This window comes from Phocoena sinus, chromosome 18, assembly GCF_008692025.1.
Source record: "Phocoena sinus isolate mPhoSin1 chromosome 18, mPhoSin1.pri, whole genome shotgun sequence".
Taxonomy (NCBI): Eukaryota; Metazoa; Chordata; class Mammalia; order Artiodactyla; family Phocoenidae; genus Phocoena; species Phocoena sinus.
Window position 1 is genome coordinate 56,606,007 of NC_045780.1, and position 27,051 is coordinate 56,633,057.

Below are 27,051 nucleotides of genomic sequence, written 5' to 3' on the forward strand. Positions count from 1 at the left end.
GTCTTGTGAGAAACCAAGCAGAGCTCTCATCCAGCTTTTAACTTTCCTTTTAAAAATAAGCTGAGTATTTACATCATGGCATCCCAACTGTACAGAAAGAACTGAAGCCACTTAGGGCCTTATGAAGAGGGAAAAGTATCCTTGTACAATATCTAAAATGAATATTTGAATTTCAGCAGGACTAAAAAATAAAATGAAAAGTAATCGCAATTTACTCAGAAGATTAAGTTCAATTACACTTAAATTGTTAGAGATTAGAGACAGTTAGTGATGGTGTGCTGACTGATGCAGATAAACCGTTCTATGAAGAAAACACGAAATGTGTTTTATTGTGCTGTCTACTCGAAGTATGGACTAAATACCAAATGTGGCAAAGCATTTTTAAGCGCTAACCAGACCAGACCATAGAGTTGCAAGCAAAAGTAAAATAAAGCTTCCCAAAACAGAGTCCAACATTTGACTAACTACCAAATAAGAACAGCCTGATCCTCATTCTTGTCTTACTACTGATTACTAATCTTCCTTTGCCAGAAATCTTTCCTCTTGGGGAAAAAAAGAAGTTAAGCCTTTTGTCACTGGTAATGGATAAAATTGTTTACTTCCTTCTCACTCAGAAATACGCTTACTAAAGCAAAGCGCTTAAACATTTCAATTTAAAGTTTACACTGTACCTTTATGTTACAAGCTGTTTTGCCTTTTCCAGGTCATTTTCTTTCATTTTCAATTGATTTTCATAAATGAATATTTTGCTAGGTTTTATGCATAGTTTTCTGGTTTGAGGGAAAATGTACAGAGTTTAGAGATAACACACATGTTTTATACCTTTCCTACATCAGTTATGTCTAAAACCAAGTTTACATTCTATTTTCAATAAACCTGCCCTGAAGGTAGAATATACCAGTTGAATGCAACCGTAGGCTTAGTTTTTAATTTTATAAAATAGAGCCATCAATAAAAGATGAATGATGAATTCCAAGTCTAGGTTTTCCTCCCTAAACTCTCCCTGAGTTCCATATTTCTATGTCCAAAAGTCTACCCAGAATCTGTAAATAGGTGTCTCACTGTTACCATGTTCAAAATCTAACACTAAAACATACACCTGCTTCCTCCAGCCTTCCCTTCTCAATAAAAGACACCATCACCAAGTTAGTTGATAAAGAAAACACACACACATACCCTTATTTTTCCTTTCCTTGGCACTCTCACATCTGCTCCAGTACAGAGATCTGCTGGACACCAAAAATTTACCACCAAGCTCACCACTTCTGTCCACGTCCACTACTACCACGACTGTCCAAGAGGCCATCATGCCTTTCCCAAGCTCTGCAACAGCAGCTCCGTGCCTTCTACTACCCCCCTATAATTCATCACTAAATAAGCCAAAATGGCTATTTAAACTATTTGTGTCATATTACTTGCCTACTTAAATCTCTCTATTATACTTGGAATAAAATCTAAACTCCTTGCTATGGCTTATAAGGCTTTCTCTGCTTTCTCTCTGCCTCTTCCACTTCATATCTGCCTATGGTCAGATAATAGCCATTCTGGCCTTCTTTCTGGTACCTAAACATTTCATGCACGTTTGTAAATCAGGATGTTTTGTACTTGATGATTTATTTGCTAGGATCTCTCTTTATCTAACCTTCAAATGACTGTCTCAACATTTTCACTTAGTTCATGTGTTGTCTCTTCAGAGGGAACTTCCATGACCACCCTAAAAAAAAAGAGATCACCAGTACCTTCCGTATTTTATTTCGTTCGTAGCTCTTCATCAGTCAGTGGTTTACCATTATCTTTGTTTGGTTTTGCATAATCCCCTATAGAATGTAAATTCAGATGAGCAGAAATCTAGTCTTTTCTGTGTTGTTTTAGAACCTCTGCTTAAGCTCCTGGCATGCAGTAGGGGATCAATAAATATCAAAGTAAAATTTCCATCATCTTCAGTTGTTTTTCTTCTTTTGCTTTAATTTTCTGAATTAGGCATAATTAAGATGTATCTCCCTGACACCAATGCTATTTTACCTCCTTGAAATGTCTTGAGCTACATGGTACATACACCACTGACAAGTGTATTAGTCTTGAGGAATACACTATTACAAGGCTGTAGTCAAAATATTCCTCAATCATGGTTTAAAAGCCTACATAAATATGGACTGAAATTTCTCTTCTTAAATATTTCATACTAGTTTAAGATATTATGAACTAAAAACCATGCCTTTATAAAATAAAGTAATTCTGTTTCCAATTATGAATTTGATTACTCATCGAGTGTGCTGATTGGGCTTTCAGGCATGGAAATTTAACAGGCACTATATTAGCTATCCATGTGAAGATGTTGAGAAAAGGGTTCTATGTTATACAAAGCTTGTCGCATGAAGAGTTTTGGGCTGGCAATAAGTGATGTCATGCTTATGCAAATAATGTTCAAAAGGGCTGATCTGACTTTCTTCTCAAAATGGTGTTATAAATTTAAAGTTATAATAGTAACATGACATTCCAGGTAATTCATTTCTCTGGGATTATTACTGTTTCCAGCTTTTAGTTTCTTGGCTTCAAGTCTTATTCCTCATAATATTATAACATAAGATGTAATACTCTCCTGGAATACTCTGCTTGTTATGTCTTAATGTCTAATTATACCAAATACCATCTGTAACATGAAACCTGATCGTTAGAATGCTGATCATTCTGGTGAAAAATACAAATGCCATGCAAAGTTTTGCTGAAAAATTTAAAATGTAACATTTTCTGATTCCCACAAATAATAATAATAAAATTAAGCTCCCTCATTAAAGCATGTATTGAGTCATCAGAACACATTTAGTCATTCAGGAAACAGAGGGATTAACGGTATTAAACTATTTGCTTTAGTCATTCCATTCCCTTTAGCTTCATCTGATAATGAGTTAAGCCAATTTAGATCCATTATTGAGGAACCTTGAAAAATTCACTAACATAAATTTCCAACTCAGTGATGCCAAAGCCATACTCAAACATATGCTGTATAGCCACCAAAACCCAAACTGGTGCAAAATATATCCAAGTAAGTAAAGTTAACTGGACTTGCCACTTTACCAGATTAGCTACAAAAAATTATCTAACTGAACAGAAATTAGCAAATAATTATTATTCGATATGATTGCATATATTATACAACAGTTTAGTCATGTAGGATTACCTAAATTAAATAATTATTTTAATAAATAAAAATGCCTGGACCAAGCATGTGGATTTTACAGTAATGTATAGGCAATGTCATTATTTCAAATTAATTTGCTATTTTATAACCCTATTGTTTTATAGAAGTGGCAAAATTTTCTACATATTATTCAAATCATATTACTATCGTAATAATAAGCATAACTTTCTTGTATCATATGCCTTTTGGAAATTTTAAAAAGATACTGATTTAAAAAAGAAAATTACACAATAAATATCACTGAATCTGGTAAGAACCATTATTGTTTATGGTAATAGTGGCCCTTTCCACTCATCTTCCTTTCCTGGGAGGCAGAGAGCGCTTCTCTGCACTGTATATCGACCATCTACATTTGAGGCCCTTCTCATTTTTTCACTATATATTGACTCTTTCTATTGATATGCTGCAGCTGAATATGTTTCCTTCCTGTATTCTTCTGCCAAGAAAAGAAATGGAGTTAGAGGCAAAGGGAATAATGCATAGAAGTTAGTAAATGCATGACTTTGCTTACTGCTTTCTACTTTCTGCTTGTTAAACCTTTGGACTTGTACTACACCTGGAACGCATTACTAGGTAATTGAAGATTAGGTTTTACTAAATAAGAAATGGCTAGGGGATTATTAGCTTAACCATAATAATTTTCAAGTATATATAATATATTAAAGCTTCTGTTATCTATTTTATGTATATTATAAACAACACAAATCAAAACTAAGTACCCAGAGATAGCTACTCCAAAATTCTTATGATACCACAAAATATTTTATTCAGCTTTCTAAATTTATATTTGATTTCTCAAATAACTGACATTGAAAATTATCAGTCATTCATTTGTTAAGATAAAAACTGGTTTGATGGTTTCTTTTTGGAAGGATTAGTTAGGAAACTCACTGAATTTACAAAAGAGCAGACATTATTCCCATTTTATAGAAGAAGAGATAAACCTAGAAAAGTAATGAAAGTACCTCTTGCATTTTAAAACATTGTTTTAAGATTTTCAACTCTTTGAACAAGAGGTAATAAAACTTATGTGACAACTGCAGTTATCCAAATGGCCAAGACCTTAAATTACTTAAAAGAAACAAAATTTTCTAGTGGCATCACATCATTTAAAAATGATCAGTGATGGGCTTCCCTGGTGGTGCAGTGGTTGAGAGTCCGCCTGCCGATACAGGGGACACGGGTTCGTGCCCCAGTCCGGGAAGATCCCACATGCCGCAGAGCGGCTGGGCCTGTGAGCCATGGCCCCTGAGCCTGTGCGTCCGGAGCCTGTGTTCCACAATGGGAGAGGCCACAACAGTGAGAGGCCCGTGTATAGCAAAAAAAAAAAAAAATGATCAGTGATGAATTGTTCTATAATTACAGTGATGTATGTATCTCATTTTGTAGGCTGTAAACACCTTGAGGTTAGAACTACCCTTTTTTATTCTCTAAGAGAGCGTCTACAATATTTTTCATGTAACAAGTACCCAATATTGTTGCCAATTGCCAATTGAATATGTAGGTTTTAACTCATTCGAAATTCTTTCAACAAATAGATAATTCTCCTGTCAGCTTTGTGCGAAGTTCAATTAGGAAATATAATTATTTTTCAAGTATGCAATATAGTATATATTTAGCAAGTAAATGGAAGGAGAAGAGTGATTAATTAGATATTAGGGAGCTAAGCCAATTAACTAAAACTGCCAGTCAATTGAGGCCAAAGGGTGATACTGGGCTTTAATAATCTAAGATGATTACTTCAGTGATCCATTTCACTATAAAATTATAGTTCTTAAACATTTAATCTGTTATTATCTTAACTATTTATTTTTTTCTGAAACCCAGTCAAATTTTGATAGGCCAGAACAGAGTGGATACTGATTCAGGTCAGGATTGTTCTGTTTGTGACACGTACTTTCATGAAACCATTTAGTGGTCTTTCTTTCACTTTCAACACAAAGAAGAAAGTCCTCCATGTCCTGTATGTTACTTTTTATAATCATATTTTTGGTGACTTTATAGATGAAAGAAAATGCCAGGGGATTAAGTTAAATTTATTTAATTTAGCCTTTGTTTTTTATGGCTCTGGACCACATTGAAGCAAATCATATAACTTAATAATTTTGAGTATGCATTGCATTTACTATATCTGTTGATATCATAGTTCATCTTTTAAAAATTAAATAATATGTTACATTTGGAATAGATTGAAATAAGAAAGAAAATGAAACAAAAGTGAATACATGTTAAAATTAAAATTTTAGCACATTTTATATTTCCATTTTTCCTCAAATAAGCATACAAATAAAACAACTAGTATTTATAAATTAGCTCGCAGAAGAGGTAAATTAGAAACCACACTACATAATATTCTACCAACACGTTAAAACGCACACTTCGCTGTTCACCCCTGCAAATTCATCCATCTCTCTGTACATACCAAACACATTTATTAGCAATTCTGGAAAAAGCTAAATTAACAAACTGTCCTTAAAATCACCAGTATAATTTTGACACGTATTAAAATGCCTGACAATTCTAATTACATCTGATATAAACACTGTTAAGAAAAAGAATTCTGTTATAGTAATGTTAGATCAGCTATCCCAGCTTCCTCCTGGATAAACATGTAAAAATGGTTAAACAATAAATTTCTATGGCAACAACTTAAATTCTAGGATCTTCTTAGTTACACCAGCTGCCACAGAAGGTACTACTTTCTTTAAAGCAGTGGGAACTAACCAAGATATCTCCTTTCCTCCTTTTCCAACTGGCACAACTAAAATCTCTTACTTTGATGAATTAAAGGATGATTTAACTGGAAACAAGATATCTCAACTAAAGCACATGGTAACTACCGTTATATGAGCATTGAGTGTTAAGAAAAAAGACAAGAAGCTAAGTACTTCTAAGTGAAAGTTATATGGTGAGACCATATATATTATGTATCCTGCAAATTAAGCTTATATATATATACATATATAAACTATATGTTAGTTTATATATGTAACTGTGCCAGAGACACTTTATCAAAATCAATAAAACATTGTCTAAATAATAAATGTTCTTATGAAATCATTGAATATCTTTTCTACATGGATTTTTAACATATATTATTATGTATTAAAATATTTGATAGTCCTAATATTTTAGAATCAATATATAGATAATTTAGATTTAATGATTTGAACTTATATAATTCATAAATTCATACAACACATTCATTTTTTTCTTATTTGTTAAATCTTCTTATACAGTCTTGGAGAACACACTAAAGTTATCTCCTTCAAATATAGGACAGTTTTTTCTGTTGCGAGACATACTGGAAATATAAAGGGCCACCAATACATACTGAATTAAGAAGATAAAAACCTTAATTTTTATATTGTATTTTTACAGCTATATACATATATATATAATATATATATATATATAAAAGATAGAATTCTTTAAGAAGTTACCAGGTAAATATATCTGACTACTCCATTCAAAGAGGGAGGTTTTGCGGGCTTCCCTGGTGGCGCAGTGGTTGGGAGTCCGCCTGCCGATGCAGGGGACATATGTGGGTTCGTGCCCCGGTCCGGGAGGATCCCACATGCCGCGGAGCGGCTGGGCTGGTGAGCCATGGCCGCTGGGCCTGCGCTTCCGGAGCCTGTGCTCCACAGCGGGAGAGGCCGCAGTAGTGAGAGGCCCACGTACCGCAAAAAAAAAAAAAAAAGAGTGAGGTTTTGGAGTATGAGGAAAATTGGACTTAAATACAGCTCCATTATTTACCAGATTTGAGTTATTGCTTACTTTTTTTAAGCCTCAATTTTCTCATTGGTATAATAGAAATAACAATATCTTATTACATTTTTATGTGCTTGTGAGGGCTAAATTAAGTAATTCTGTAAATCACTTAGCACATGCCTGGACACAATGAGCACTCAAAAACCACTGAAGATAATCTTTTAAAAACACCTTTAACATTGCCTTCTATATTTTAATTTCTTTTTAATTACTATGAAGGAAAATTCATGCCCCAGTGTACACCTTCTACCAGAAGTTCTATTTTCCTGACTTAAACTAATCATGTATCAGTTTTTAAAATTACCATCATGCCTCACTAGGTATCTTTCAAGTGTCACTTTCCACCAGAAACATAGAACACCTGCCATCTTTTCTTTTCCTTCTTAAGGTCATAATATCCTTGAATATATAACTCTTCCCCTCCCCCAACTTTTCAATCAAGAATAAGTCTGTTGATTGCCTACAAGGAACCCAGTTGTCTTTCCATAAAAGAATTAAGGCCTTTACATGAAAAATCAATAAATAAATAACAACCCATAATATTTGTCAGAGGGCAGTGGGTTACAAACGTACTACTATGAAATGCAGTCCACAAATAAAAGAATCAAGAGAGAAAATGATGAATGGCCTTAGGAATAGTGATGGTTTATAATAAGGATTTTATTTAAAAAAACATTAAAATAAATAATACATACTCCAGAACATCACTGTTCTAGGAAATCGCTTTTCTTTAGAATATGAGTTCTAGAAGGCAAATCTTCTTACAGCTGCTCTGGGGGCTTTCATTAGCTGATTTATAATCCTACAGTCATTTTTTTTTTTTTTTTTCAAATCTGTGGTCTGCAGTCTTTTAACATACTTCTCAAGGGTGGATATGTGGTGGAATGCAGACCCCCATCAATGTGTAGTTTTATCTGCTGCTTTGTCCCCTAACTGCTGATAAAATAAGACTGCTTAGAAATCCCAGATGACTATGACTGAGGCCAGAGTTACACTGGCTCATAAAATTCAAACAGTTCAATGCTTTTCTTGTTAATTACTGGGCCACAACCAAAAATCCCAATGATGGGAGAGAAACACTTCTTTAGGATAATGATTGATTTCCATAAAGATGAGTGCTTTAACAAATTTCAATATGCATTTGCTGGGGCAGGTAGGGTGGGTGGGCACTAATTAGTTTTACCACTTTCAGCAGATGTTGAATTCAAAACGCCAGCAGCATCTCAAATGCCAGTCATTAGGGCTGTCTTTCATCGAAGAGTGCTGACCAATGAAACCTCCACTGTTTAATGAGACCGATGTAGACACAGTCAATTAAATCAAATCTCTACTAACGTCCTTAACATATCTGCAGTGTATGTAGCAGCAGCAGAAGCAGCAGTGAGGGATTTCCAGTATTAATAAAGGAATTCACTGCAGCAGAAGGAGAGGGGGAAAAAAGGGAGGGGGGAGGGGGCGTGTCGGGGGAAAGACCTTCCTTAACCACAGGGGAAAGCTGGAAAAGTCCGGGGGCGGGGATGGAGAGGGAGGGGAGCTACGTAAAGGGTAACAAGCTAAGTGAGATGATTAAAGAGAGAGCCTTAATGTAGCTCTTGAAGTGATCCACCCCCAACCTTCCCCCTCCCGCGTCCCTTCCACCGCAAATCCAATTTACCAGTTGCAAATATGAAGCTGGAAAAATGTAAGGACCCAGAGTTGAAAACATTTTCACTTTAATACTGAAAAAATATGCCATTATAAAATCCTCGAATAGAATTAGTAAGTTCCACGTGCTTCTTCGGTTCTTTTTTCCTACTTTATAAGTAAGATTTACACCAGCACAGAATTGCTACCATTGGATCGCAGCCTAAGCACTAGAGTGACATTAATTGGTCATGCTTAACTGCCTCAAAATCTTTTTTTCTTAATAATTACACTGATACTATAATAGAAATCATGGGTACTTATTTTACATTCAGATGGAAGGCATTATTGGATATGTATAGAAAAATATTCCCCCTCAAAAAAAAAAAATCACCATCAAAATAAAAGAGCCCAAAACAACCCATAAAACTTTGCTCAGCAATATACATTTTTAACTCATAAAATGGACTGATGACTAGCCATGCAAATGTCCTAAATAAAACCTTTACATTTTTTTTTCACAGTAAACGTACGCTCTGAACTGCCTACCGATCACAAATAATGGCGAAATGGCACTTTCTGATTATACTGTATTTTGTTTATAGAAAGTTTGATACGATGGGATTTATCAGGTAAGAGGGTGGGTGCTGTGAACGTGACGGCGTCCCCAGTCGCGGGAGGGCAGCGTCCCCGGAGCGCGTGGATTCCATGCGAGCCATGCAGCACTTTTTGTTTTCTGCCAGAAGTCAGAGTTAACTTATTTACAATACATTCATGCCTTCGTGCAACTGCCCATCCCTGCGTAGCCAACAGGGAGCCATCGCGCCCCCCCTCCTCACGGGCTAATCCACAGGGGAAAAATAGATACCTATCTCTCTATATAGATGTGGGTATATGTATATATGTGTAGGACCACGGTACCAGCCCCTCTCCCGAGGGGAAGGGCACTGTCTGGTCTCCGAGCAGGGCCCCTGCTGGGGCTTTGTCAAAAGGGGCTGCAGCAAAGAGCGATTTGGCAGGCTCTCCCAGCTCGCCACAGTCTGCTCTTTGTTTCCAGAGGGAGCTAAGGGGTCAGACCCTCTCAGTTGAGCGAGTTCATAGTTATTTATTTATTATGTCCATCAAGCCCTGGGGCGCCCTGGACCTGGGTCTGGGCTCCCCTGATCCCCGGGGATGCCGGCGGAGTGGGGGGAGGCTGGAGGCATCTCCATCCCCCCTCCTCTGCTTTAGCCGGGCTGGGGGTCTTAGTCTGAGAGCGAGTGGGAGCCACAGTCATACACCCTGTGGGCCCCATCTGCGTTGTAAGGCCCATTGTGCCAGTAGGAAGAGTCACAGACTGTCTGTAGGGAATTAATTTCGGACGCTGAGGAGTTGGCGTCCCTTCTCTTAGACCGCTTTCGATTCCTCAGGATAAACACGAGCATGCCCACCACAGTGAAGGCGGAGGTGACAAACACCAGCAGCAGTCCCGGGACCAACACGGAGATGGACACCCTGCTGGTGTCTAAGTAGGAGTTGGAGTGTGTCCCGGTCTCCGCCAACCCAGTGCTGTTTTTACTGTGCGAAGTTAACGTGGGCGAGATCCTCGCGTACAGCTGGGGGCAGATCTCGTCATTGGAGAGGAGCATGAAATCCTTCCTAAAGAAGTTCACTGGCGTCTCGCACTTGAGGTCGCTCATCAGCACTTCGGAACCCAGGCGTTCTGCCCACTGCTTGAAAGGCACAATGGTGCAGGAACACTCCCAAGGGTTTCCGTGCAGGTCTATCTGGATGATGGCGGTTAACTGGTCCAGCACCCCTGCCACCGGAAGGTACATGAAGTAATTGTTGTGCAAGCTGAGTTTAGAGAGCGAGACCCCAGCAAACACGTCCACGGGCAGGGACCTCAGCAAGTTGTTGTTGAGAATGAGGATCCTCAGTTTGGGCATGGCATTGAAGGTGCCAGGAAGGATGAGCTGGATGGCGTTGTACTCCACGTTCAGGTACTCAAGGTTTTGCAGCCCGGCGAATTTCTCCCGGGACAGCGTGTCAAGGTAGTTACTATCCATATACAACCACCTGAGGTCCAAAAGATTCTTAAAAGTGTTGTTCTCTACGGTGGCAATGTTATTGTTGCCCAGATCCAACAGAATGAGATTCTTGTAATCCACAAAGTGCGATTTTCGGATGCTATGGATCTTGTTATCTCGCAGGAAAAGCTCCTGCACGTTGGAAAGCTTGGGCTTCAAATCAGCCAAGCTGCTCACGTTCCGGTTGTTGCAGTTCATCTTTAAACCCGACCCTGGGATGTGGTCGCAGCTGCAGCCCCCAGGGCAGGGCAAGCCGTTGGCTGGGGGTTTGTTTCTGGCGCTGCCGGTAGCTATCGCTGCCGTGGGTCTGATTTTGATCTGCCAGTTGCCTGGGATCTTTGTACCTCCGTTTGGACCCGACCCTGGGGTGGCATGATCTTCTTGCCCATTTGTCTTGAAAGGAGTTGGCAGGGGGCCAGGAGCGAAGGTCTCTTCTTGGGCAGGGGGAGCCGGGAGACTAGAATCCACTCTGTTTTTCAAAGGACACAAGTCCTGTTCAGTGGTTTCATTGAGGTCTTTGCCCTGCAGTCTGGTGGGGGCTTCGCAGACTACTCGGCCGATCAGGGCATTTTTGGGAATGTTTTCGAGCCATTCTTTCAGGGAGAGCAGATCACAAGTGCAGTCCCATGGGTTATCCTCTAGCAGGATCTCGGCAATGCCAGGGATTTGCTCCAAGACCTCCTCGTAGGGCAGCGTTTTCAGCCTGTTTCCCCGGAGGTCGAGGTGAGTGATGGGCACATATTGGAACACATTGGCAGGTAGGGTGCTGATGAGATTGTCGTTTAAAATGAGTACCTCCAGCTTGTTCAAGTCCTGGAAGGCCCCCGGGTCTATATCCCGTAATAAATTAAAATCAGCCTGGAGGTATTCCAGATCGTCCAGCCCCAGGAAAGTCTGCTTTCGAAAAGATTTGATCTTGTTGTTATTGATGTGCAACCTTTTCACCAGCTGCAGCCCCAGAAAAGCCCCAGGAACGATTTCATGCAAGCCATTATTTTCCATGTGCAGACTAACCGCATTGTAAAAGTTAGCGAACTCATTAGGGAAAAGTCGAGTGAGGGAATTGCCATGCAGAAATAGATGGTAAAACTGGGAAGTCGGGGCGGTGAAACGCTGAAGACTCGTAAAGCCCTTTTTTTCACAGTCTACGTGTAGGTCCCCTTCTATCTCATTGCAGGAACAGATCTTCTCTTTGCAAACGTCCCCTGTAACGTTTCCAGCGGCAAAACAAAGAGACGTCTCCAGCAACAGAATCCAAAGCAGCATTTTTAAAGCGAGCAATTCATCCCCGATCTCATCACAAAGTAACAGCGACCATCCTGCTCTCCACAGACACAATTCAAGTTCATTTAGTGCTCCAATGTCCGAGCCCAGGGAAGGAGAAGAAAAGGGTTTGGGGGGGTGGGGGTGGATTCCTTCCTCCCTAACCCCCCCGCACTGCAACAACCCAGGCGCCAGTCAATAATTATATCTACAAACTATCCAGGCACGTAGTGCAAGCCAACCAAAAAAAAAAAAAAAAAAAAAAAGTAGAAAAAATAACCCCACTCCCCCTCAACCCTTTAAAAATAACGAAAAAGAAGTTAAATATATACATATAAATTAAAAATACACCCTTACAGAATCTCGTCTAGTGTTCCTCACTAACCAGAAAGGGAACAATGCTAGTAATTAGAAGCAAGTGCATGTTAGAGAAACAAGCAGAGGGTTTGCAGCGTAGTACAGGCACACTGCCTGTGCATGGCTGTGCATCGGACTGACCTTGCCTCTGATACAAAGCAGGGTTTTCGGCGGCTTCTGTTGAGGCTGCTGATGGAGTTCTTGCTGTGGCTGCGGGTTGCCCAGGAGTCCCCCTGAGGAGCTGTCCAGCCCCCTCCCGGTGCTGAAATCACGCCCGACCGGAGGACTCACGCTGCCGAACCAATGGCGCTGGAAAATTTCCGCAATCGCTGCGTTTTGTGGCTGTCCATCGTTTCTCTTTCCTCCCCTTCGCTTCTCTTCAGCTTTTTTTTTCTGGTCTCCGACTCTCGGTTACTAGCTCTTCTTTTCTTGTTCTCCTTCTCTTTCTTCTGCTCTTTCGGAATTACGTGGAGGGGGCGGAGGGGGGGGGGGCGAGTTGTCTGAGGGAGGGAGAGAGCGTGAGAATGGGGAGGGGGGAAGAAGAGAGTTGCTAAGAAGCTCTGCTCGTTCCAGCCTGGTGCACTCTGAAAGATCTGACACCCTCTGCTGATCTGCAGGAGCAAAAATCCATCTGGTGAGGGAATGCTGAAGGAAAAAAAAGTCAATCCACGTACAGGGCAAGCGTTAAAAATGTGGGCATTAAAGGATGTCGATCCACATAGACGTTTATTTTAAAAGGATTGTTTAATTCTTTTTGCGTGCTGGAAACTTTACCCTTTCCTTTCCTTAACGACCTCACAGCACCCACTAGCTCCAGCGTTTGGAAAGAGTGCTTTTAAAACATTTATTTCCCGATGGCTTGAATAAAATTAGTGTCAGGGTGTCAAGCGAACAGCAATTTGAGGTAATTATACTGCACGCCATTTTCATCGGTGCTTTAAATGCATTTCTTCTGTCTCTGCAGTACAATGTTTTATGCTATTTGATGTCTTTGAAACCTTTTTTTGGTTTGTTTCCTTTTTAACATGTTTGAAAGTAGCTAGTTGGAACATATATGCATATCATATATATTTTATACAATTGGGTATGAATTTTTTTGCTGCTAGGTATGTAATTTAGGCAAATACTTTTTAAAACTTGGTATAGAATTTTAGTCAATTTGGTCATTGAGAATTAGGTTTCTCTGATGATATTTCTTGAATGTTACTTAAGTCTGCAGGGTGAAAACACAGTGCACGCTTTCGTCTTTGATTCCAGACCCGAAATCCTTCACTGGGAACCGGAAAAGGAGGGAGGGGGCAGGGAAAAATCCCAGTATGATTCGTGAGCGCTCTTAAAAACCCACTGGCAGACTCCTGTGTGCACACCACACACACACACACACGCACGCACACAGGCTCACCCTCACACTCTCATACACACGAAGTTTCTGCATCCGTTTGGACGAATTTAAAATGCATACAAATAAATAACCAGTTGCATTTTGCTAGGGGGAGATAGAAATCTCTAATCCCTAAGGCTCTGTGAGAACCTTATCTACAGGTAGTGACCAGTTTCTCTTTGCCGGCTCAATGGTGCTGCCAGAGCACAGTGCTCAGGCTTTTCCCAGGGAAGTAATTGCTGGGTTCTTCAAACTTGGATGGAGCTTATAAAAACCAAGTTCTGCTAACATCTGGGATGGGAGAGAATGTGACAATGCAGCTGCTCTGGAAGGCTGTTTTGCTGACTTAGAGTCAACACCTTTTCCATCAATACTTCTAAAAATTGTGTGCATTATTTTAGTGTTTGGAATTTACAGGACTTAAAAAAAATGTTGTTTGGTCCTTTCTTCAGTCTAAGCAGAGATCATATGTTCACATCAGTTTCCCTTTTAATTAGGTCTTACACAAGTTGGACAGTTGTTACAGGCCTGATAATAAGCTGCATAAAAGATCAAATATTCAAGGATTGTGTATTTGGAAAAGGTTAAAGAGTGAAAGATTTAGGGGGAGGAATGGGGTTGGGAAGATTCAGGGAAATGTAGAGGAGATTTCTTATTCCAGGTCCAGAAGCTTATTACTGGGGAGGGGCAGATTTCTTATCTATATATAATATTTTCATATAATCAAATGTTGTGTTGTCATCTTCTGGTGAAATTCAGTGGAGGGTCATGGATGAGGGTTCAGCTCAGAATGGGGTGTGCGTGCACGTGTGCATGTGTGTGTGTGAGAGAGAGAGAGACAGAGACAGAGACAGAGACAAAGAGACAGAGAGACAGAGAGACAGAGATTGAAAGGTCTTTTTCAGACAACCTATTACACTTTTAAAACCAATCCTGTTCTTATTTAATTTAACCTATTACCACATGCAGGAAGAGGGAAGAGAGCTTAATCCATTTGAAACCGTTTCACGAAAATAATGCTATGTAGTTGAGAACTGCGCATGTGGAGGAGGAGTTAAACTGGGGGGAAGGATATTTCTGTTTCTTTGTAATAGGACTCAGATCTGAAACTTCTTGGCCCCAGAAACCACACTGAGAGAGGAGGGCAGACTCATGCAGTGTATGTGGCAAGACTGAAGGAGAGACAGAAAAATGCTGGCTGCTTAGGAAGAAAAATATTGATGGTAATCATCTAAAATCACACCTTTAAGCTTAATTAGTTATTTATTTATTCAACTTGCTGAATAAATACTTTATGTGAAGAGACCCAAAGAATGTATTGAAGCTGACTTTAAATTAACAGAATTGGAGTAACAAGCAATTGATATTAAGATTTCATCCCCCCACTCCCACCCATTAAACGCTGTATCTTTCTCTCCTGATTGCTTCTTTCCTCTCAAAGCCAATCACATTAGAAAATTTATGGACAGGATTTTCCTATTTCAATACGTTACAAAAATTTTTTCTACCATCTTCAAATAGTTTATTATCTCTGCACTGTAAAAAAAGGATGTGGTATTGCCTAGATGAACAGCCAAACCTCAGAAGAAAATATTAAGGTTGTATTACCTCTATGAAGATATCCACTACCAATTTGTAAGCAAAAAATTGTCACACACGTATAGTTCTATGGAAGATGCACCCTTGTTAACAAAAGTCTTCTTAAAGTAATTATTTTGATAATAAGTACATTTCAGAGGAATAAAGCAGCTTAGAAAACTATACCTACCCCTCCAAAGGCTAACTCTTCAAGTACAGCCGTACATTTCTTGGTGGGAAGTAAAAAAAAATATGGGAATGTGTATGTGACCTAAACTTTTCTAACACCTTAGGGGAACATTTCTTAGGCATGCACTCTTCTTAAAAGGGTTCTACTATATCTATTTGAGGTCAAGTGAACTACTTCAATTGCTTTGCCTCTTATAACAGATGATCTCAGGAGCCAGAGATAAAGGACACTCCAGATGATGATGAGAATTGATAATATTTGCTCGGGGCTGTAGTTTCATTTTTATGCTATGGCCAGAAGTATTTCAACTGCATCGTTAAATGTTCATTTTTTCTTATTCTTCCTCAAACAGGTTCATCTCTCAAGTGACACAAGTAACATGTAAATATCACAAAGTCATTCAGATTAAGAAAGAGGTCATCAGTTAATAATCTATTTTTTGCAAATGACATAAAATTTCCACATATTTCTATATGTTCCCTGCATATTTAAGATGAAAAAGTAGAATTTATAGCAAACATTAATTCTTATATCTTTTTATTCTTCAGTATTTAATACTCACAATAATTTTTAAAGTATTCAATTTTGATTTTTAATTATAAAATTAATATATTTTTAAGAAATACAAAATTATATATAAGAAGTTCATCTTCAGTCTTTCCTCATCCACACTACTTTTTATTCCAGAGAGAAATACTGATAACTTGTTGGTGTATAGTGATACAATTATCCTATTTTATAAATATGGAAACAGAAATTGAGGAATATTGAGTTATACACCAAGATTAAATAATATCTGTTGACTTTTCCAAAGAGAGCAGAGCTATAATCTCATGAGCCAAACTTTTACTCTCAGTCCTAAATCCCTATTTATTCTAAATATGCAAGGCTGTTACCTTGATTAAGCTCTCCCTGGATCAGTTTCCTTACTAGTAAATTAAATCATTGGAGTTTGTGGATTTTTTGTTCTCTTCAAATTCTTTTTTTCCAAATCCAACACTTTTAAAAAATAATTTCACAAAAGCTCTAGTGTCTTGACTCCTTACACTTTTCACATTTGGATTTAGGATATTTTGTTCATGTGTCTGCCTATTCACTAGGGCTTGAAGCCAAGAGTAAATGTAACAGCCACTGTAGAATAGAATTCACTAGTTCTGAGTTTAATCTACTACTATGCTTTCCTATGTTTCATAAGATAAAGGAGTTGTTGGAATTCTTCCTTCTGATAGCAACTGTAAACTAAGAGACAAGAACATGAATCAATTATACCTGTAAACTAATATGTGTTGAATATACCATTTCCCCCATTTTCTTTTTGTAGATTGCAAATAACATTCTAGGAATAGAATGCCAAGATAATTATCACATTAGATGACTTCTAAAAGGCAAAACAATAAAATTTTAAAAGAATATTTCTTATTTTTAATCTTCCAACTTCCTTTTTTAAAAAATTTTATTGGAGTATAGTTGATTTACAATGTTGTGTTAGGTTCAGGTGTACAGCAAAGTGCATCAGTTATACATATACATATATCCACTCTTATTTTTTTTTTAGATTATTTTCCTCTATAGGCCATTACAGAGTATTGAGTAGAGTTCCCTGTGCTATACAGCAGGTTCTTATTAGTTATCTATTTTACATATAGTAGTGTGTATATGTCAATCCCAATCTCCCAATTTATCCCTGCCCTGACTTTTCCCCTGGTAACCATAAGTTTGTTTTCTACATCTGTGACTCTACTTCTGTTTTGTAAATAAGTTCATTTGTACCCTCTTTTTTTATATTCCACATATAAGCAATATCATATGATCTGTGTCTTTCTGTGTCTGACTTACTTCACTCAGTATTACAATCCCTATGTCCATCCATATTGCTACAAATGGCATTATTTTGTAAAAATATTTCTTTTATAGTAAGTTGATTTTCATAATGTACCTACTTTACTTATCATCAAATAAACAGCAAACTCAGTAGAACATATCAAAATACCTTTCCCGTTTTTACTTTGTGTCCTGAAGTATCATTTTCTCATGTTCATATCGCTTTAAATTTATACTGCTTTGTGTCTTAAGTTCAACCATCTTGGAGTGGAACCTATTTTCTCATTAAGTCCATTTGTCTAATAAAACTCATATGAGTCACTGTTTTGGACTTATTGAGAAGAATATTGATCAAAACTATAAATTTATATGTAAGAAAATCTTAGTTTATTCCTTTTACTATACTACACTATACTATACTGAAATAAGGATATATATTTGTACAGTTGTTTATTATATTAATTGGCACTTAAGTATATGCTGTTAAGAACTTATTCTACTCTAAAAAATATCCTACAAGACCATGCAGATAATCACATACAGAAAAAGAGCTCTGTTTTTGTTTCCTACAAAGTATGTATTATAATTTTTAAGATAAAGAAATACATATTACTTGTTTAGGTTTTGGAAAATATTGAAAGAACAAAATTAAAATCACAGAGTTTCAGCACTCAGAAATTAATCTGTGAACATACAACCATATATTTTGTAATACACTTTTTGCACTTAACACTTATTTGTGAAAATGCTCAATGTTAATAAACACCCATTACTATATTATGTTAGGGGCTGAATTCCTTCTTTGCATGACATAAAATAATCATTGAACTAATTCCACATTGTTGGAGATTTAGTTCTTTTTAAAAATTTTGCTCTCACAATGCTGCAAAGAACAAGCTTGTACATAGGTCACTGTAAACACCATTATCTATCTTCTTATTACAGATCCCTAGCAGTTGAATTCCCAGGTCAAAGTGTAGGAAAAATGGTATACAAATTGACAAATTGCCTACACAAAATTTTTGCCAATTTATACTCCATGAGCAGTAGATGAAATTTGCCATTCCCCTAAATCCCTACCAATAGTATTTATCATTTAAAATATTTCCCACTAGTTCAGTACTTTTAAAGTGAAGCCAACGCTGACCTTATTACTTGAGCAAATTCATTTCAATTTCTAATTATTTATTGAGTACATCGTTTGCCTTCTTCATTCCTATTCAACTTTTAAGATATAACTTTTACTTAACATCACTTCGGTGAGTCCTTTCCATACCAAGCCACCTATGCATCTCAATCCCTTTCACCTTAATACCATCAATAGAATAACTACTAAATTGTGTTTTTAAAAAATTATTTGTTTGAAGCTTTGATTTCTCACTAGAGTGTGACATTCTTGAGGGCAGAGATCAAATCCTTTTATCTTTTTATATCTGTCACCTAGCAGAGTACTGGGCCCATTATGTGGTGTGATGTACATAGACCAACAGTGAAATAAGCTGATATGTGAGTTAGTGATAAATTGAGTGGGGGCAGATCACAGGAGTTAGAAAGCTCAGAGACAGGATTAATTCACAAACTAGGAACTTGGGAAAGAGACACAATCTATGTAGACTTTTAAGTTCCACGTTTTCTATGCATTATGTGCACTTGATATGTTTTCTCCTGTGTTATCATGCATATATTTATAAAATTATTTTTCTTCTCCAAAAAATGAGTTTCTAACCTACATTTTGTACATCCCTTAGGAGTTAGTACAGTACCATGCACCTGGTTGACAACCAATAAATGTGTGATGATGCTAATGATAGGGATGAACTGTTACTTTTGCAAGAGGAAATAGATTGTGAAATTAACTGTTGTGAATATAAAAGATTTGAAAATCAGAAAATCTAAAGACCCGGTGAGTTTACCTCTTCACCTTACTGACTGGACTTTTTTAAAATGCATAAAAAAATATTATTCGTTATTGCATTTGTCTTTTGGGGGATGAGGCAAGTTTTTAAAGAGGCTAAATTGTCTTCCTTACTTCTTTTATTAATAAAAATATCTCATACTAAAAAATCTCTCTGTGTACTAGCTATATTATTATCTTTGTCATGTACATTACTATGTCTTCCTTGGGTCTTATTTCAGGCCAAAATTTGACTCTCTTTTTTGAGAGCGTTCATGTGACGTGAAGATAATGCAACAATTTTAAAATGTATTACACCCATACTCTGTTTCAATAGTTTTCAAGAAAGGTAGATTTTAATATCATTTATTTATTTATCTTTACGTGTCCACAGAAGCCACACACAAACATTCATACACTGCAAGCATCGTTTAATATGTCATATAATACCTACCCTGTGTAAGATACCAGAATACAAAAATGTACGATGGCCAATGTCACCATTTGCATTTTCATTCTTGTCTGCAGTATCTTGAAGAGGAGGAATAAATCTCCAAATCACATGCACTCTTGGAGGCCAGGTAGAGTGATGTATTTAATAGAGGTAGATGGCTTTTTGCGATGGCCATTAAATCACATCTTGTGGATGGCTAATATCTAACCAGCTGGTGAGAAAGTTCCACACCATTTCTTTTAGATTTCTGCACAAGCACTATGTACTAGCAAGTAACTTTTATTTCAACACTATGAAAAATGGAAATCCTACCGGGCACTTTGAATTACCCAAGGAAAAAGATTAAATACTATCTGTTAAAGTAGAAAACATGTCATTTTCTAATCAGTTGGAATTGTCAGCTCTTACATTTATGGTAACTATTGGGCTGTGAAAAAGCATTATCTCACATGAGCAGTAACCTGGAGCTTTGAACATATCGAGGACTTTGGCATCAAACTCAGAAAATCATAGTTTTCTGTACACTGTGTTTATGGGGGACTCTTAATTCGTAACACTGGTCAGTTTCTTTTAAGTCTTGTTGGGAGATAACCTACACTTACCATCATCAACGATAAAAACTTTAGCCCTCCATTTTCCCAGATCTCATGGTGGCTCTAGCAGACTGTTTGACTTGGCCTGGCCTATTAGACTCACATGTCTGGATTTTGAAATTAGACCTAGTGACATGTGGAAAGAGAAACAGAAGGATTTCCACTAGCAGTGGTAGTACTGGCAGCAAGGAGGATATGCGGCACAGCTCTGATAGGGAACCTGTGTTCAGGATCCCCTGCTGAGGGTGGGGTTGATGCAAACTGTTGTGCTGCTGGTCAGAACACTGACAACACCATCCTCAGCACAGGATGCCACGCGGTGGCAAGACTTCAACGGACTCTGACAGTGGGGCCACTTTTGTTTCTGTCCATCTACCCAACGTGGTTGGCTTTTCCAGAGACTTTGGGAGCTACTCAGTTTTCTCTCTCTAAATGTCTATTTCTGTGTGAATAAATCAGGAAATCTGACGGATCTGAAATGTGAGTAAAGTGAACATAACATTCTGGTTTTCCTAGAAAAGTCCTGGTTTATGCTGCTTTTTCCAGTAGTAAATATACACAGTGCACAACTTCACTTTCCCAAGTGTCCTGATCCATACAATAAATATGGTCAACCCAACAAAGAAGCCATTTCTCCCCTTGGAAATCTGTAAATTAAATGACATAAATAGGGTACTAGCCAGTATACTCTAGATAGATTTAAAAGTGGGATAAAAACCCCACAAATTTTCAATTCACAGATTCTAGTTAGCCTGTTCCTATAGCTAGTATTTGGACATAAATCATTCATGCCTGGAGCTGTACAAGTAACAGATCTCCTGCTCCACAGTAGGTGTAACTTGGGCAGCATTCATATCTGTGATAAGAATAAAAGGGCACAGCATACTTAAGCTCTTGGTGGTTATTGTTGTTGTTGAAATAAGTGTACATAAGCTTGAACAGTTGAATGTTAGAAAATTAACTAAATAATTAGTATTTTAAGGAAAAATTCTAGAAACCAAGGAAGGAGAGAGAATTGAAAAAAATTTTGGTTATATTCGGTTAAGTACCAATTTTTACAGAGTTGTAAGGGATGTAAGGGACTCTGAAGGCCTGATATGATGTAAACCCTTAGTACAATCGTCAAGGGCTTTTTGAAAAACAGTGTACGTCTCCTATTGTTAAACTCTGCACATGTAGTCTGAGAATTAATTTTTCTATTTTCCTTGTCAAAATGTAAGGGGATCCATATCAACTTTTATACTTAGAACTTTTAAAATTAATTGTTATCTTAGACTGGCTTTTAGGTTTAGGAATTATGATGCTCAGGGCACACAGCAATTGAACATCTTCCCCACCACAGGGTTTATTTTGAAACTTGACCTCACAATGATGTTATTCAAGAGGTAATTCTGCATGGAACATTCTGAAAAAATAGCTTATTTTTGAGAACATAAGATTCTCCATACATATTAATGAACAATTCATATTTTTGTCTGTCTTTTTTTTTTTTACATATTCTTCCTTTTTCTAATATGGCACAGCTTGAAATTGTCAACCTAAAAAACCCCATTGACTGGACTAGAAAATATATGGAATATATGCATGGGATATTTCAAATATAATGAAAGCTTTTGAATAACATCTAATACTAATAAAGGAAATTCACTAGTTTAACAGCTATGTTAAAAACAATTGTGGGGTCTTCCCTGGTGGCGCAGTGGTTGAGTCCGTCTGCCGAGGCAGGGGACACGGGTCCGGTAAGATCCCACGTGCCGCGGAGCGGCTGGGCCCTCGAGCCATGGCCACTGGGCCTGCGCGTCCGGAGCCTGTGCTCCGCAACGGGAGAGGCCACAACAGTGAGAGGCCCGCGTACCGCAAAAAAAACAAAAAAACAAAAAAGAACAATTGTGTTAAATGGGTACCAGATTTTCATTCTAAACCTCATACAGTTACTTGTTGTTTTTCTTAAATGAAGTTTTTTCGTATAATAGGTTTTAATTAAGGGGGGGGGATTTAGCAAAAGTTTATTTTACAGTAACTTTCTAAAATGCCTCTATACAAGGCCATTTTCACATGTCGTCGTAATTGACCTCATAGTACTTGAATCTAGTTGAATTTAGTTTATCGAGTAGCTTATTTGTAATGCTTATGAAATTCACTTCTTTGAATTTTTATTTGTTAGCATACAACCTTCATAAAAATACTTGTCATTGAAAAACATGGCTACCACAAATTGCAAATATTGTTACTTTGATTTAAAAATTAAGTAGAAACAATAATAAAAACAAATACACAATACAAATTTCCTTACACTCTAATGCTTTTCATCTTTAATACTGTGTTTGAGATGTACTATTTTAATATACTCTTCCACAATTTTTTTTTACTAATTTGAATTTGAAAATATTTCTTAATTATTCTCAAATATTCCACCCTTTCTGAAATTGGAAATAATAAATTAAAACATAAAACATCAAAACCCAGTAATTTTGCTCTTACTTTTAATCTTTTTATCTATTTCTTCTAAACTAATCTAAAAATAAGTAGTGATAATAGCATATTTAAAATTTTCATAACTGTAATTGTTTTAAGTTCTCTTATATTAAAAGAACACCATGAGAAAACTCTCTAGAAGATGATTATTTACTGCAGCATTACTACTATTTCATTTGCAATTTTACCAGCTTAGCCAAGTTTTGCCTTTTGCTTGATCAATTAACTCTATGTAAACCATTTTTATGTCTTCAAATCATAAATAACTGGGTTCATACCATTGTTTCTCAAACTTTTTATATTTTCTACTTATCACTTCCCATGCCAAGAGCCTTTTAGAGACTTTTTTTCCCCCTAATCTTCCACCCATAAAATTTCATACAAGAAATATACTGTATATCATATATGTGCTATGGCCCTTCGGAGGTTTACAAACCATTGTAATATCTAATATTCTGCTGCTCCAAGCCAACTTTTTCCCTTTGTGGGTGATATTGCCCTCACTGAAAATGTGTGATCTATTCCCACAGAGTTTACTACTAGTTTAATAACATATTTACAATTCATGATACTGCTGAAGGAAGACTTGCTGAAATAGTCACCACCAGCATATAAAATATGTCAATAGCATTAGAAGATAACATAAAACAGTTTGTCTCTGAGGTGATCTTGAAAAATCAAAATCAAATGTCCTATTTCAATAGGATGTTTCTAAGGTAAATCAACCGGACGCAAAATCTTATTTCCATAAATTATAGTTCTGCTCACAGCACTTAAACATCTGCAAACATGTCAGTCAACAGACATGTTGAAATGCTCTCCCAATCTATGGGAGAGATTGAAGACATTTTTTTTTTTCATCTGAGGCTCATTCATCTGAGGCTTATTACAACTAGTATCAGGACACATGCCTCTGGCAAATGGTTTGCTGCACTGTGCTTGTCCTGCTGTCAATCTCAATTGCCCAGTGTCAGGAGTTGTACGCTGGGCCGACCCCAGTACCTTTGAGCTGGACTCTCTCCCTCACCAATGGGGTGAAGAGGAGGGGGGAGAAACAATGGGAGAATAAACAGCCTTGTCTGAAAATCTAATTTCAAATTACAACCAACTAAAACACAAAGCCGTGTATATCAATAGAATGTGTAAATAGTCGTAGCTTATTGCTTATTTTGCATAATAAAATAAAAAATGAATAATTATACTATATATATCACTATTATTTAGTAAATGGTTATTAAATTACTTTGCTTTACATGTTTAAAATGTCTAAGCACAGAAATATAAACAAATTAGAGGCTTTTGTTAATATGGTATCAAGTTTTACTCTAATCTTTGCCTCTAGATTCTTGGCATTCTGTTCTATTTGAGGTCATGTCACTGCCTTTTCTGAGGCTATGCAGAAGTAGTATACAATTGGCGTTATTTATATAAATATGAGATTTTCAGATTTTGATCATGATGAAAGCATTTTGTTTCATGAAGATCAAAATCCAATGACACAACACAGAATCAAAGGCAGCTTCACCAAAATTTTATTTTCCTAGGATAACACATCTATTCAGATTTGAACTTTCACACATTAGCTACATCTTCCCAGTGGATCTATTATTGAACAAAATAATTGTTGCAGTTCAGTGCCCAGGAAGAGTAAATATACTTCTAGTGCACTTTTAAAATTTCCCATGTGTGTATATCAAATATGATGATATGGAAGAACTCGCTATATTCCAAAGTGCCATGAAAATGGGAGCTGCTTTGGCTACATTTTCAACTTCTTGAAAAAAGGGACTGCGTCATGTTTTTCTTTGTATTTCTAGCATCTGGCAGAGGGCCTGGCACAGTGCAGCTGCACAGAATTAAGGAATTAATTAATAGCATGTTTGGTTTCACAAAGGATTTAAGGTAGTTTATACAGGAAATATACACAATAACAAAATTTAGATATAGACGTATTCTTAGGGAGAATTCAATTTGGAAAAGGCCATCAGGACTGTAAGGTTTTCAGTCATTTTAATTTGGTTACACATTTGCTCCTGAGCGTTATGGTATCTGAAACAAAATGGGTAATAACACTTTTCCTAGTTTATAAAGGCATGATTATAGGTAAGGTGTATTCCACATTTGCGAAATTACTCATGGCACGTCAAACTCATAGAATTCCTGTGATGTTTTCTCTTTCTACACTCTTCTAGTAAGAAAAGCATAATTCAAAAATATGTACTTTTATGTTATTAATCACCACGTCTTATGCTCTGTCCTGTTAATCAAACATAACTTACCATTCAATAGTCTACTTCCATTTATAAGTAGGTCCACTGGGTGCAGGATTTTTTGTTTTTTTTTTTTGCGGTACGTGGTCCTCTCACTGTTGTGGCTTCTCCCGTTGTGGAGCACAGGCTCCGGACGTGCAGGCTCAGCGGCCATGGCTCACGCGCCCAGCCACTCTGCGGTATGTGGGATCTTCCCGGACCGGGGCATGAACCCGCGTCCCCTGCATTGGCAGGCAGACTCTCAACCACTGCGCCACCAGGGAAGCCCGGTGCAGGATATTTTTAAACATCCATGAGTGGGCGGCCAAATTCTGAAAGTAAGTTACTATATTGGGAGTTACTTTATAATATGGGGAGGTAACTATAGTTTCCTTAAGAAAACCAATTTTTTTTCAGAAGTACTGAATATAAGTGCATATTTTCAATGTAGGTTTTCATATAGAAGAAACTGAGAAATGTCAATATTTTGGATAACAGAATAACTCCTTAGAGCAAATAAAGGAATGGGTTTTAAAGGCTGTTCCTATAATAATCTTTTGGTGAAATAGCAACACTGCATTCAAATAATTTGGTAGGGTGCTGAGACTGAATAATCTACATACAAACTCCTTGATTGTATGGCTTAATCCATGTTTAAATCCTTAATTGTCTGCAAATATAAAAGGATTCCATATGCTTCATAAACTCTTTCAAAGTAACATTATGCTATATGTTAGTCTGCTTCCTGTCAAAGGTTAAGAAGCTTAAAAATGCTTATGACTGGGCTTCCCTGGTAGCGCAGTGGTTGAGAGTCCACCTGCCGATGCTAGGGGACACGGGTTCGTGCCCCGGTCCGCGAAGATCCCACGGAGCGGCTGGGCCCATGAGCCATGGCCACTGAGCCTGCGCGTCCGGAGCCTGTGCTCCACAGCGGGAGAGGCCACAGAGGTGAGGGTCCCACGTACCGCAAAAAAAAAAATTAAAAAAATAAATCTGATTTTGTGTGCTGCCATCATAATGGCCTCTCATTAGAGCAATGATGGAGTTTTTGCCTCATTCTCCTCACTCTTAAGAGGGAAGATATTGTCATTTTGAATTGATCCAGAGGCAAAAGGAGTTACCAAGAGTACAATCTGGAAAGTAAGCTCCATCAGAAAAGGGATCTTGTTGTTCTCAATATTGGTTGCCTCCCATACCCAGCCCGGTATCAAGCACAGAAGTGAAATAAATTTTATGCAATAAATATTTGTTGATTCGATGAATGACTATAATAATTTTATCTCTACAACTGGATTAATTTATACTTAACAGGTATTTTAAAAAATATGACTGCTACCTTCTACTAAAATAAAAGTCAAATTTTAAATTTCTTTTTTTGCTTAAGCCCGAATATGTATTGTAATAAATTTGATAAAGAACACTTGTTACAAAATTTTGTTCCAGTATTTATATGTACCATGAACTGATTTAGCTACACATTTTTTGAGTGATCAAATAATTGTGCAGGCATCATTTATCATGACCCAGAAATCAATTTTTTAAAAAGAAGCCTTCCTTTTAAGTTAAAATCAAACAATTTCCCAACACGGCAATACTTTATGCTTTGTGTGGTAACAAATTAGAAGACACGGTGATTATTATTTTTATTGAATACAAGTAAAAAGAAATAAAATCGCTCAAGAGAATTTAAGTGTTAAAATGATTTATCACCTCAAGGTCACCTGTAAATATGCTTTCTAATATCAAATACTCAATGTTCTACCCTTCTGTATATCCAAAACTTATGGTATAATATTGTTATTATACTATAATATAGTATAATGTTTTCAACGTCGTTTGCAAGAAAACTATGAGCACAAAAAACTGTCACATTGTCAGACGTGGTAGATACAGTCCATATTTTCTTCCAATTTTATTGTAATAGTAAACTGTTTAAAGCTTTATTTTCAATTCAATTTACTTATAATAATTATGCTATTTCAACTTATTAGAAACATTTTGAAGCTATTAATGCAATGTGCACATCTTGCAGAGCAGAATTGTTTCTTGAGGCATCATAATTCTACTCTTGCACAAAAAAGCTCTGGGCCACCCCTTGTTTCATGATTCTGTTTTACATTTAGGCTTAATTTTT

General features: G+C 37.2%; 1 protein-coding gene across 1 annotated transcript; it reads right to left on the reverse strand.

Annotated features, from left to right (window-relative positions):
• Positions 1–7,611: 7,611 nt before the first annotated feature.
• SLITRK1 (SLIT and NTRK like family member 1) lies at positions 7,612–12,880 on the reverse strand. The gene is made up of 2 exons (XM_032611536.1): positions 12,424–12,880; positions 7,612–11,981 (listed from the first exon to the last, which is right to left on the reverse strand). Exon 2 carries the CDS (start codon positions 11,926–11,928, stop codon positions 9,838–9,840), a length of 2,091 nt encoding a protein of 696 aa, XP_032467427.1. The 5' UTR covers positions 11,929–11,981; positions 12,424–12,880; the 3' UTR covers positions 7,612–9,837.
• Between the last annotated feature and the right edge of the window lie 14,171 nt (positions 12,881–27,051).